The following is a 14493-nucleotide window of genomic DNA, read 5'->3' as shown; positions in this document are numbered from 1 at the left end:
GGAAGCTGTCATATCTGAATTTGAACAGATTATTCGTGTACAGGACAATCAAACGATTCTAGCAAACAGGAACGGTTGTTCCATAAACCGGAAAAAACACGAAGTTTGCGGACTGCAGCGGTGATCTAACCGGGTAAAAAACGTATCCGGCGGCACTATGCATAAAATTGTTCGGGGAGCAATATCCAACAGAGGAAAGATGTCACTGCTATTCATCGACAAGAGTGTCAGTATTAATAAAGAATACTATCAACAAGACGTCAATAAGGACTATCTGCTACCTTGTACCAAACAATTATTTGGAGAAGAAAGTTTCAGCTTCCAACAAGACTCAGCGCCAGCACATAAGGCATAGGTTGTTCAGAAGTGATGCAACGAAAATTTGTCATGTTTCATCGACACCTCTGAATGGCCCATATCATCTTCCGATTTGAATTTATTATCTTTCAGTAGGGAGTAGCGAATGCTGGGTGAAGTAAAACATATGACTTTAGACATTCGTGGAACCGTTTGGTGAAGTTCTGGGTTGAAATGCCAATCAAAGTCGTGCGTGTGGTTTGTGATAATTTTGAGAAGCGTTTGCGAACCGTAATCAAATGCAAAGGTGAAAGATTTTAATTGAACTGATTTAACTCTATCTTCAGTACTCTACCATAATAACAAAAAAGAACCAGAGAAGCAGTGGTGGGCACCGCTAACCGAAAATTTAGCGACGCTAATCGCTAAGTCGCTAACCGGAAAATTTAGCTCGATAATCGCTAAACGCTAAACGCTAAACCCACATTAGCGGAACTTTCGCTAATCGCTAATTGCTAACTTTTTAATATGTAAATAGTCTTATCACTATATTTATTGCTCATGTTTTGTAAGATTTGGACCACTTTGATCTGTTTTGGTTAAACAAACGAAAACAATTACTTTTTAAAGCTATTTACAGTAAGAGGATCACGAAACGGTATTCATATTTGATTTTGTAAAAACAAGAATAACAAAAGTTATTTAGCTTGTATTGAAAATAGATACTCTTAGGAATGTTTTCATGAAAATTCAATCATTATCTGAATCGAAAAAGTAGAACCAAAGTTCTCATAATTTCAAGCGCATTGCAATTTACCAAAGTTCTTGGTGTGCCAAAAATTCAATCTAGACCCGATCAGAAGAGCATAACAAGAAAATTACAAAATTCTATCAACACGAGACACAAATAACATAATTTGATACGATTTTGTATTTTCACATATGCTTTTGATATCAAAATATAATCTGAATGAGTTTTAAAAACAAATCCTGAAACAAAGTTGTTTTGAGACAAATCTCACATTTCTTTCGTCTCTATCAAAACCTGTAGTTTATAACAATGGTTGTTATTATACTGTTCCATATGCTATCTCATTTTGTTAGAAAGCTGATACGTTAGTAACAAAACTTGATATGGGTTTGATATTAGTAGAATATTTATTGTTATAATTTCTGTTATTTAAGTTAACGGGATCTAATTTGAAACACAACCTGAAAGGTTTTTTGTATAACAAACTAACAGCTTCTGTTACATTTTTGTTTTGTCTTTCTGATCTTGTGCTTGTTCTTCAAAATGCTCCTGTGGCTTGTACGATAACTGAAACTCCATTCTAGGGTAAAAAAACTGACAAAAGTAACTTTCGCAGTAAAGTATGTTCATCTTTCGAAGCAATTTACGTACGCCATCAGCAATCCACAGTTTTTCTATATATTTCTATTGTCGCTTCTCCACAAAATTTAGCGAATTAGCGATTAGCGTTTCGAAGGCCAAAATTTTAGCGACGCTAACAGTTTCGCTAACCAGCTCAAAAATTAGCGAAATCGCTAAATCGCTATAATCGCGAACACAGACGGAACACGACGAGTGATCAGACAAGACACTTATTGCTCTTACAGATATAAAAGGATAATATAATAATTACCTTTCGTCTACCGGTTTCGGGCTACATATTGCCCATCGAAAGGACGAGATCCCATGTCCAACTGGTTAAAATTCTCGTACGTTATATCGCACGCGTCGAAGAGAGTGAGCTGGAGATTACTTTCTCCCCGTTGTCAAGTTGAAGAGAATTGAGTTGATCGGTGCATCGTCGTCGTTCATCAATGGTTGTTTGGCCGTCGCAATGTACATTGACTCCCAAGCATTGAGGACACCAATTTTATTGATGCTTTTGGTCAGACCCGCCTTATCCCAATCGATCTCGTGTTGGTTACTCACTGTATGTGTTGCTACACTGGATTCACTCGTTTTGTTCATTTCTACTGCTCTTCTATGCTCTTTAAGCCGCACTTTAACTTTTCTTCGTGTTTGCCCGATATATACCGCGTCGCAGTCTTTGCACGGTATTTTATAAATTCCAGCTTGTTCGTCTTGTGGAACTTTGTCCTTCAGGTTAACCAGAAGTTCACGTAAAGTGTTAACGCTTTTATGTGCAATATTTATTCCATATCTGCGGAGGGTATGCTTCAGTGGATTCGTGATGGTAGGGTAAAACGGGAGGCTGACTCTTCGAATCTCCTCATTTTCCGCGTGCGATATAACGTACGAGAATTTTAACCAGTTGGACATGGGATCTCGTCCTGTCGATGGGCAATATGTAGCCCGAAACCGGTAGACGAAAGGTAATTATTATATTATCCTTTTATATCTGTAAGAGCAATAAGTGTCTTGTCTGATCACTCGTCGTGTTCCGTCTGTGTTCGCGATTATTGTGCTAGTTCTTACGTTAGCGTTAAATCATTGTAAAGCGCTAAATCGCTAACTGAATTTTAGCGTCGCTAATTAGCGAATTAGCGAATTAGCGGAATGGTGCCCACCACTGCAGAGAAGAAATATTCATTTGTTTCAATTTTATGGCAGCACTTTCACGTTGACACCCTTTAATAAACAAAAAATCTGGCTCCTAATCGGAATGTAGCACCATGGCTTTGCTTTACTTTGTGACATTGACAAGTATTTCTCGGTATCTTAAGTGTTGCAAGCGTAACTTGTTAATTTTATCATACAATTCCACCGGAATAAATTGTTCGTATATATTGATGTTCGATATCCTCCGCGATCCCATTGGATCAACAGGATTTTCCTATTTGTGTATACGGAATAAATGAATAAAACTGGATTAGTATGTGAAAGCTAGTAATCGATATCCGACTGGCGGTTGAATCTTTTACCTGAAATTCCTAACAATAGAATGATTCCAGCTCAAATAGCGAACCGGTTTGTCGCGAAAAGAATAAAACTAAAACGTAGAATAAACATAAACGTAAATGTTGTTTTCTACTAACAAAATTATACAGATTTTCTCCTTTGTAGTTAATATGAAAAACAGTTACCACTAATATTAATCAATATGGAGGAAAAAACAATAACTCAAACATTACAATTTGCCGCTGCAAAAAAAACAACAACAAATGCATAATATCGGTGCCCACTGAAAGGCGTCAATGTACGATCAATTGCTCTAGGTCACGCTAGTGCCGTACATTTCCTACATTTTGCTAGTCGACGTCACAGGACTGCGAATAAATGCGCTTTGCCACATACCGAACCAAAGAATGTGAACGGAAGCAGCCCAAGCACCACAATCACTTACTTTTTTATGAATTATGGGCCACAGATTTCCCTCTTTTCTCTGTTGGCGCCTCGTCCTAGAGCGGTGCGTATACGACAACGACAATAGCAGCGTAGAAGTGGCGTTCGCATTGGAACGCGATAAAAATACATAGCCAAAGAGAGCGAGAGAGAGACAGAGAGAGAGAGAGAGAGAGCAATAAAGAATAGGAAGGAAGTAACTACTACGTAGCGTGTTTTGAAGCCAATTTTCGAGGGTTATTCAATTTGGAAGACGGACACGGATGTGGGAGGATTTCGGCAGATCCGGAACGGCGTCGTGACTTTCCGCAGTTTCGAGGTGGAATCACATCCGGCCGAAATGGCTGCGGTCATGCTGAATATAAAAGGGCGTGAGGAAAGGTATTGCTTACCCGTAGGCGGCCAGGGTTGGATCGTACGGGTAATATCCGGTCGTTGGCTGCAGGCCCGCCGATGTCCACGCCGTCATATCACTAGTTGGTCCACTTTCTTTTAAAGCATATGGGTTGCTCTGTAAATATTGAATAGAAGAAAAGAAATACCGATTTAATTGAAAGCGAAACCACAGAACGGAACGTTCTCATCTTGATAGCAATGGTGTGTACCATTGTGTTCACGAGTTAAGTTGAACAAAACAAAACAATTAACACTTTATTTTTTATTGTTTTGTCTGCCATCATACGCAACTGGCTCTGCCAATTGCCACCGGCTCGAACATACCCGATGGCATTGTACCTGTCTTCTCTCTCACACACCTCTGGTGAAACGTGAAACTTGTCCGACCTGAGTGATTTTCTTGAGCCGGCGCTGTCTGTCTATTACATCTACTGCAATTCACAACACTGAGTTGTTTTTCTTCCACTCATTTTCTCTCTCAGCGCACTTCAACAATATTCAGCCTTTTTATGATTAACAAATACTTAAGGTGTTTACTTTTCGATTTCGCACCGCCTCTGGTTGGGCTCTGATGTGGCATCTTACGTCAAACTGCTGTCGAGGGGCGGGTGGGTTCAATTTTCAGCTGCTTAATCGCTCTCGAGACCAGACTTGGCGCTTTTTATAATGGTAAGTTTCCAAACGAAAGTTGATCTGTACATTCTCTTGAACACTAAGATTTAGTTCGGCCACTTTGAAATACTGTCATAGCCAGTGCATTCAAATGGCGCAGTGTAATTGATTAATTTTAAGTGTTACTTTTGCTGATCATTTGAGATCCCTAATTTGCAATAGTCGAAACGTATTCGATTCAGCATTGTACAATGGAAAACGTACAACATTCCTTCACCGATTTGCAAATTTTATGGGTATATAAGTAGCTGAAACAAAACTGCAGAACTGCAACGAATCAACGCGTAAAAATTAACGATCAAGGCATGCGATGTAGCGGTGATAGTAATACCTACTGATAATTACGTGGGGCATGATAGCTGTGATGAAAAAGGCTGGACTAGGCAGCAAAATTCTAACAAAACGTATTTTATTGCGCACATAAAGATAAAAATACAACTCCTAATTATAAAATTCCATTCAACAAAATTTACTTCGCACAAGAAATTATGCGTCGGAATAAGCTAGAATGGTTGCAACAGAAGACCTTTTCAAACGTAGCCGACCAAATCGGGAGAAAGAGGAGAAATCGGTTAAATACACTTGTTCTTTTTGTAAATTCAAATTTTATGGAAACTTTAACATTATCGCTTTTCGATATTAAACTAGCGTGAACAATAGCGTGCTACACGCTCTTTCTGAATAACATCAACAGCTTTGTTAGCTTTACAACATAACATGACAAACCGTTGGATTTCACAATGTCGGTATGTCGACCAAAACATTCTGTTGGACCGGTGAAAATAATACCGAAGCTTCCACTGACATGACTCCATTATCTTGTCTAGCAGTTCAATGCTAATTCTACTGGCCAGATGACACACACCATCTATTCACAACACTTAGTTTTGTTTACAAATTTCTAATCAACATTTAATTTGTCGCCGTTAAAAGGGGTGGAGTCCACCGGCGCGTACAGTTGCGGTTCGGTTCACCTTTTTTACGATTCAATTATAGCCTACTCGGTAACGAGGTGATACAGGTATCCTGTAACAAGCTATAAAAGCGATTTGTAATAAAATGGCACTAAAAAGAATGGCGTCATAGAGCGAAAAACTCGTCACCACGTTGAACACGCTTCCCTGGAACTGAAGTTACAGACAATTTGAATGAAGGCATAACTTTGTATTGTATATATAAATTTGATTTAGTTTGCGCGGGTCCCATGCTTCGCCATATCTGCAAGGTTGCAGTATAGTGCAAATCCAACCAGGCGCAAAGCTAAAAACGAGTTTCACCGCTTGTGGAAGTTCTGCTTATATTTATTTTCTTTTTATTATCTATATCACACATTATTATGATTACTGACAATACATCTACTTTTTCGCCTTCAAAGTGGTCGGTAGCAAAAAGCAATCTATTTATCTCTGAAGAGTAGCAAAACGTGAAAGATATAAATTACCATTCTCAAGCTGATGAGAACACCGCGTACAGCTGCGTGTCTCCACTTTTCGTTGCCATCGCCAGCAGTAGGCTCGCGGTCAATATTAATGTTTCATTTCATATCATGTTTCGTTATTACTTTGGCGTGGCATCGCGGAAACTCGCAGCAATCCATCCGGTAAGAGACGCACAATATGTTCGTATGATCGCCATAGAGCAAACCAGTTGCTCGCACATTACAAACTCAGATAATTTTATTCGAAATATAATGGGAAATCACTTACCTATCTATCTGCTAGTGAGAACTCAACAAATGGGGTCAGAGGAAAGGAGACGAACCCACGTGTTGGGTGGGCCAGGTACAGAAGTTTAATTATTGATTTACAGTAAGAGGGACAGTGCATAATAACCAAGCATCGCAAGTAAGAATATTACAATTCTCAACCAAACAAAATTCTAACCTTAATAAGTTTACCATTTATTAACTTTCATAAATGAGAAACATAAAAGGAAATGGCAGAGTAGCGCAAGGAATTTCATCGATAAGAATTAAGTTATTATTTTCCTGAATACGCCAGTCGCTCAACCGGCTGAACTGGTCTTGTGGAATCCAAAAGTAGAGAAAAATGTAAAAATTCGTATTGAGGGAAAAAATATGTTTTAAGTGCATTTACGGCATGCTAGCCTGGCGTTGAACTATTTCTTTAGACTTTGTATAAACGCTAACAAGTGCCCAAGAGCGCGCAGGTGTTAATAGCCCAATGTAAAATGAACCAAGGCGGTCTGAGCCCCATGGGAAAAACAAGCAGCAGCAGCAGCAGCAGACCCAGAAGGAATTCCACCAGTCTGCGGGCCCATTCCTGCGCAACGCTAATGAGTTCAAGGCCTTGTTCCTTTCTGAGTAGGCTACCAATTGTTTTGCCCGCATTGGTGACGTTTTATTTATCTTCGGTCAAACATCGAACAGAGCCCGCCACATGTAAGCTGACCGCACCGCATGTTGTATTAGTTTGCAGGAGGAAAATAAATTGAACCGCATTTAGTGACCGTTTGTTTTGGGCAAATTGCTTTACAATTGCATACTTGGGCGGAAGACGTGAAACTAAACTAAACAATTGTTAGATGTGGATGAAAAATTATAATGAGGACAATGAATCACGTGTGACTTTTGAAGTTCAGTTTGGCAACACGCTGCGAAGATCCATTTGCAACGTCACAAGGTACCTCTCTTAACTCTTTTTTCACTGAAAAGATACATATTACTCCGATTAACACACTTCTATTCTGTTGTTAAATTCATTGTGTAATTAGAATTGAATTTATTTCTTTCGATCTGCGAACGTTTTATCGACAGTCTTTGATCAATTTGGGCTTCTCCTCTAGGTAACATAGCTGCATAGCGAGAGATACACTTGTAATAACCACTGATGGGAAATTCAAATTCGGTGAACAAAAAACAATTTCTACCTTTGTCATAATTTTGTATTTTTTTTCTTAATTGCTTGTAGCAATTAATTTATATCATACTTTCCTACTTATTATGATGGCCCACAATCTTTTTTAATTTTATGAAGAAAATGTACAAAAAGTTAAACAGCGCTTTGATATGTTTATTTGGGTTTAATTTTCATCTGACTCGAAGTCTTAATGAATATATGTATATATGTTTATAATATTAAAAACATATCCTATCTAGCTTTTTCTCCAATTTTTTTAGTATACTCTAATGAAGCTGATGTGGTATCTAAACAAGGTTGACGGCTACGAGGATAGGACGGACAAGAGCCCAATAGAGTGATTTGAAGCACCAATCTTCAACCAATTTTCGATGTGAAGCCTAACTGGTGATTGGCTTTGGAAATAATCATAGTGCGATGACGATTAAAAGTCAGTTTTGAATCTAGGGTCACGCCAAGATCATTCACGTACTCAACTCTACTCAATACTTAACTGTCTATTTGGTACTTGAATTAAATGAGCGATTTTATACGATGATAAGTTATTAGTTACGTTGCATTTAGCAATGCTGATTATCAGACAATTCAATTTACACCAATACGAAAACGAATTCAACATTTCCTAAAGACGATGACAATTCTCGGTCCAATAAATCGTCAAAAATATTTTAAGGTTGTAAGCATAAAACAACCTATAACCAATTCCTAGTGTAGTAGCAGCGTCGTTGAAAAATAATGTAAACAGTAGTGGTACCAAATGGCTACCTTGAGGTACCCCAGATTTATTGGTGAATGGAGGCGATAATTATGATCCTAATTTTACTCGCACTACTCTACCACACAAATCTGAGCATAGCCATTTTACGAATTGTTGCGAAGCACCCATTCGTAAAATCTTGTCAAGCTTTTAAATTTAACTGTACAAATTTACCTTTACAGTTCCGTTTTCAACTTCCGGCAATATTTTTTTGTCAATAAGAAAGAGAGAAAGAAAGTTTGTGAAACTATACCCGTTTTATCTACTTTTATTGTTATGAATTGAGAGTAAACGTACTTCATTACACCGCCGTTCAAAGTATACGTAATGTCGTGACACCGTCAGTTTCGCATTTTCCAAGGTAAATTACTGCACGCGAAATTTTTACTTGTTACCGTAAATTGGGGTGACTTTGATCACCGGGGTGACTTTGATCACTGTACCTCATTTTTGAAAATGCGGTAAAAAAGCGCTCGTAGTGCTTGGGATTGGTCGTAATCTTTACTGATTGTGTGGGTATATGTCTGCATTGCTACTATTCATGCATTTCCTGCTATTTAAAGCGTGTTTCTCATGCTAAAATATTATTTGAAAATAAAGTGTATTTTTGGCGGTTTTTGTTGCATACAAACAATCGGTTCAAGCAGATTCAAAACAACAAGTTGCAATACGTAAAGTTTTTTTATTTTGTTCCCAGATTAGCTCTTAAAATGAACAAATATTATAACAATACATTTTATTGTTATTTTTGCAAGTTTTTCCTCGAAGGCAATGTTGAGTCTCAATATTCTCCACAGCGTATTACATATTTCTTCTTAACAAAAACCCAAGACGTGAAGTAACATGCAAATTTGGACAATTTCATGAGTCATATTCCTCGTGGACAAGTTTTTGATGATTTTAGACCACCTTCCCTCTCAGTGGATAATCATTCATATATATTCTAAAAATTTTGTATGAATCTTGGACATTCGCCATTATAAACTGTTCGCGTAGAATGTGAATGGCCCCCAAATTGCTTTTCATATTTATAAACTCGTTTAAGTCGTTTTAGGCTGTTCAATTTAGTGAAAGTAGCAAAGTGTTACTCCAAATTCGTCAAAACAATGAAGTGATCAAAGTCACCCCGGAATGATGATTGGTGTAAAATTTTTGAGAGCATATATAAAACAGCAAAATTGTTGCTAAACTTTTGAAGTAGTGACAGAATCTTTCTCAATGCATGCCAGTACTTATTTCAAAAATATCAAACAATATTGTTTTCAGTATATTCTGGAAATATTCAAGATACAATCAAAAAAGTGATCAAAGTCACCCCAGTTTACGTACTTTAAAAGGAATTACGAAAAATTTTCTCTTTTGTAACAAATTTGTTATTTAATTTTGCACATGTTACGGGATCACGACTCTCTAGCAATGGCCGTTACAATAATATTTACTTGTTACTTTAAAAGCAGGAAGGAAAAATTCTACTGTTTGTAACAAATTTGTTAGGCATAAAAAGGTTCATCTCCACTCGAGTAACAACGTATATTGTCGTATCTTTTGCATATGTAAATGTATGACGGATGCAAATAAAGATGATTTTAAGACTTCATATGGTTCTTAAAACCTCATCACGGTCCGTAAATTACGTTAGAGAAAACAATAACATTTGCTGTCTCGCATGCTGATGCAAGCAGTGGCGTAGTTACGGTTTGGTGGGCCTGGTGCGGTAACAAAAACGTGGGCCCCCAATGAAAATGACTGGGCAGGTTTTTCTTCCATAAAAGGAATTGAGACAAACAAAAATACTTAGATTTCTCTACTTATTTATTTCGTTGTCCGCAAACCAATAATTAGGCATTTAGATACTCACTTTCCGAACCGTTTGGTTGGCAAAATCAGAAATTACAGATTCAAAATCAATGGAATCAGTGATTCCATGTTCGATTGATAAAATCACCTCTTCGGCATCGTGCCATGCTTCAAGGGCTAAAATCTCAACATAGGTGTAAACGAGATAGCATATCATCGCCTCTTTTCATACATCTTTATTTTACTGCTTACAGCGGGCACAAATTAATTTGAGCCCAGGACATGAGTTCGTTGTCATTCACTGTTACTCGATATAGGGATGCCAAAGGCTCGGATAAAATGGCAAGGTTTGTTAATCTCAAGTTACTCATCAAATCAAATAGTTCTTGATCAACTTTAACTTAGAGAAACTTGATCAACTTTAAATTAGAACCAACTGTTTTCGGGTGCATATAGTCTCGCGTGAACGCAGATTATTTTCCTCGCTCTGTTTCATGTTTTCAAGTTAGCCACACAACAACAGGGCAGGCGTCACAGTATTTTCCCGAGTGGGTAGTAAAGAGTAGGGAAGGTTCATGGGTGGCCTTCCGGAAATTAACCGGAACAATCGCCATTGCGGACGATTATTATTTATCTATTTCCGCGACAAAATTGTTGGAGTAGATCTTACGCTTCAGTTTTACCCTGAAACTCTCTAGGCGAGCTAGGGGACGCCCCATCTTTTCCAACGATTGCTTCGAGTCGTGGGCCGACGACAGATCCCGCCAGTACATCGCGTTTCTGCATTTAATGGTATTTCTTGATGAACGACGCAACTTTTGGCCGGCACTTCTTACTATAAATTTCCCCGATCACGGGACTGGCCGTGATCGGGGGAATTTATATGTGAGAGCGAAAGAAGAGTGGCTTTGACATCCCCTTCTCGCTGATTGTCAGCCACAGTTGCACCTTCTTGGGGAACTTGGTGTGTCAAATGATATGAAATGCCCTGCCAATCGTTGCCATCCATGTAATGCCATCGCCAGGTAATCTCCATCACCAGGTAATTTTCACAGTTTGGCCGGTGGCACCAACCTCCGGACCAAGCGCACGCAGCTATGTAGCCACTTTTCCCTCGGTCTTCCTCTTCAGCATCCTTTGGAGCTTCTTATCGCTCAGGGTCGTCGGCCGTTCCGGGCTTTCTTTCGATGCGCTGGTTTTTGTCCAACAGTGCCAAGATATTGTGAACAGGCTTGTAAACGGTCACCATTTTCATTTGATCCTGCTTCCTTAGCGTGCGTTATCGTCGGCTTCCGCTCGTAAATGTAAAACAACCAAACCATCACCGCTCAGCTCACAGAAAGAACAGGATAGTCAAACGACACTCGCGTATCAAAGAGATGCACTCTGCCAAACGTTTAGCTATGTTATTTCGGCCTATTTCTGTCTACTTCGTTCATTTATGTTAAGGAATATTGTTACAAGATCAATGATATAAATAATTTCCAGAAAACACGCACTCAACGTGCGTAATTCTCATTACTAGAAAAAATGTCGAGATACGTTTGAGGAAAATAACGTCGTGATGGCGATACTCATTTGACATGTTTGTTTAAGAATGTATTCAGACAGCGAGCCTAGGTAGCGTCAGAAGAAGAAGAAGACGATTATCGCAGTGAAAAGTGGTTCTACCGTGACCATTTCAAAGCCTGATTGTGAATGCCGAAATGGGCTTATCCGGCGTCCACGAAGTCTCGCACGTTATCCGTTTTCGACGCGGCGCAAACTTTTGAATGAAGTAGTTTTAATGTTTTCGCCATCATGGTTAGAGTTCGAGTGAAAGTTTTTGTGCTGACTCATGGGTTACTATGATTGATGCTGCATGGATAGTTTCGTCAGTGCGTGTAAAGGTAAACCCATGAAAAATCGACAAGTTTTGTGCATTTATTTAATGCAAACGTTAAGGCTCAACTGTTTTGTATTCTCGAAAAGTCTTCATATAAAATTGTAACTTAATCAGACTTCTGGTAAGGCTTTACTTACAAGAGAAGGAGTTTTACGTTTCGAACATAGAAAACAATACTTTTTTTTGGTTTTGTCCGATATTTCCGTGTGGGTAAGTACTCACAGGGATATTTTCCGAGTGGGTACCGCCGGCCTGCACAACAACACAGATAGACAGCGTTTTCCAGACTTGGTAAAAGCACCGCTCTGAGCCGCTCGGTGACATCGCCAAATTATAGACACCAAACACCACGAGCGTATTATCACATATACATAAGGCATACGTAACACTCAGGGAGAAATCTTCCAAAAAAGTTAGTACAAATGAACTACTCGAATGGTACTACACTCTGAATAAAATCACTGTTTGAGTTGCTTCTGAAGGCAGTGTATCTGCGCAGCCCTGCATTTGTCTCGTTCCTACTCGAAAAATGCTGCATTGATTTTGTAAGTAACTTTTTGACCGTTCCTTATGGGATTTTATTTAGGGCTCGTAAAAGCTGGGAAAAAGAAAATTTATTTTGTTCATTATTTGTCGAGCAGTTGGACGGACGAGGTACGGAGTACTATGGGGCAGCGTGTACCAGAAAAAAAAGCCAGTGTCACGTATGTCTTATGTATGTGGTATTATTGTTTTATGTGACATTCGTAGCAAGCACCAGCTCGGCGCAAAAGCTACGAATGCAGTGCGATAATTATGTGTTCGTCACCTGGAGGCACGTTGAGCGTTTCTTTCTTTTTCGTTTTGTTTTGATCCGTGAAGAGATATTTGCTGTGTGATGCTTTTCTTAATTTGTTGCGCACCAAGCTGAAGACCAAAGCACCTAGCCCGAGTGCGTGTGGGTTATGGAGCTAGAGCAACAATCAAGCTCTGCTTGAGATGCTGTGCGTACTTTACCAAGTTTGATTAGGAATTTTGTAATATTTTTTTTTAATATATACTGGTTTTTTTAACAAGAATTGATCATTATGCTTCCTGAAACGACGGAAAGTATCAAAATGGTGTCTTGATTATTTTCCACCGTATTTTCTGGCTGCAGGCTCAAACATATGAAGCAATTAAAACCTCATATTACATGGAATATTCACCGAAACGCATGCTTTCTTTAAACGAAACAAACAAATCCAAGTAATTGCAACTGTTGCAAAAATTGTAAAAAATTTTCACGGCATGTTCTTTTGAACCTATTAAAAAGAGCATTATTTTGCTGCTTCATTACATTAAATTTCATTTCATTGAATTCATGACATTCAATTTCAAAAACAACACAAATATATAGTCACCCACTCAACCGCATACGTCGTTAGCGCTCATCCTCTGCACTAGCTGTAATGTGTATTATACATAGCAAAGATAAGCAGAGTAAAAGGAGACGGAGATGCCACGAACAAAAAAGCAAGCAAAATGATTCGGGGCTGCATCGTGCGCTCTATGTAACTTTAGAAAAACACCAACGAAGAGATGTCCGCTCTGTGGTGGTGTTCTTCATTCTTTGCGTGTCGAATCATCGACCGAAGCACCCAGCTCAAATGCGTGATACCTAGCCTAATCTAAGAGCAAGAGCTCAATTTTTGTTCCGCCTCTAGTGCGGTGCGTGCTTTACCAAGTCTGGTTTTCAGCATTGCAAAAAATCGCTCCTTCGTTGCGTGTTTCCATGTTGCATCGAATGTTTTCTGCGATCGCAAAACATTCAACTTCGGAGTCAGTCGAATCACGAATCATAGTAAAAATGAACATCGGTATCACGTATACTTCGTTCGTGTGGATCACGAGAGCAGAGTGGCGAGCACAGATACATGAGTTTAAGTTCAGATGGGCATGTTGACCGGTTCGGTGTTCGCAACATTTTGGGGCCCCCTTGAGTGGTAGGCCTGCTGCGGACCGCACCAACCGCACCCTCCTAGCTACGCCACTGGATGCAAGTCATGTTTGCAGCCGCGAAAAATCTTGTTTGGACTTTTTTGATGTAAAAAACTCGTGCCAATTCAGAAACCCCATATTCGCTTTTGTACTATTTTTGCAATTATTTCCAGCAACGTTGCTCGCAACGTAATATTTTTTCAAGCGGTGTGGTGTGGCGAGATGGGCCGTGTGCGGCTTTAGTCGAAGATCTACAGAAAAAAATCTGCATAGTTTTGCGAATAGGGGACTGAAATAAATCTGAACGTAGCAACAATAAAAATGCAGCGGGTAAGGTGTCACTTATGCACGCATTTCGACTATTGGTTGTATGTTCTCCTGCAGAAACACTTACAAGCGCGTAGCCGTCATGTATTTTGTTACTTTTCGTTTATTACTTGAGGTGAACTTCGTAGCCACAAGGTTATAGAGTCCGCTTCGACAAACGGGTGGTCGTGGGTTCGAATATTAGTAGAATCAGGCAGGAATTTGCAGGAAA

At 39.1% G+C, this 14493-nt stretch overlaps 1 protein-coding gene across 4 annotated transcripts in view; it reads right to left on the bottom strand.

Annotated features, from left to right (window-relative positions):
• LOC129722420 (homeobox protein araucan) overlaps positions 1-14493 on the bottom strand; it is a 173472-nt gene that overhangs the window by 33736 nt on the left and 125243 nt on the right. For all 4 annotated transcript variants that reach the window (XM_055675849.1, XM_055675851.1, XM_055675852.1 and 1 more), the window contains one exon: positions 4003-4121. In XM_055675849.1, coding sequence (XP_055531824.1) covers positions 4003-4121 — 119 coding nt within the window. The remainder of the gene's footprint in view (positions 1-4002; positions 4122-14493) is intronic.

This window comes from Wyeomyia smithii, chromosome 2 (genome assembly GCF_029784165.1).
Source record: "Wyeomyia smithii strain HCP4-BCI-WySm-NY-G18 chromosome 2, ASM2978416v1, whole genome shotgun sequence".
NCBI classification, from domain to species: Eukaryota; Metazoa; Arthropoda; class Insecta; order Diptera; family Culicidae; genus Wyeomyia; species Wyeomyia smithii.
The sequence above is the reverse complement of the archived record's forward strand: the minus strand, read 5'-3'. Positions and strand labels throughout refer to the sequence as shown.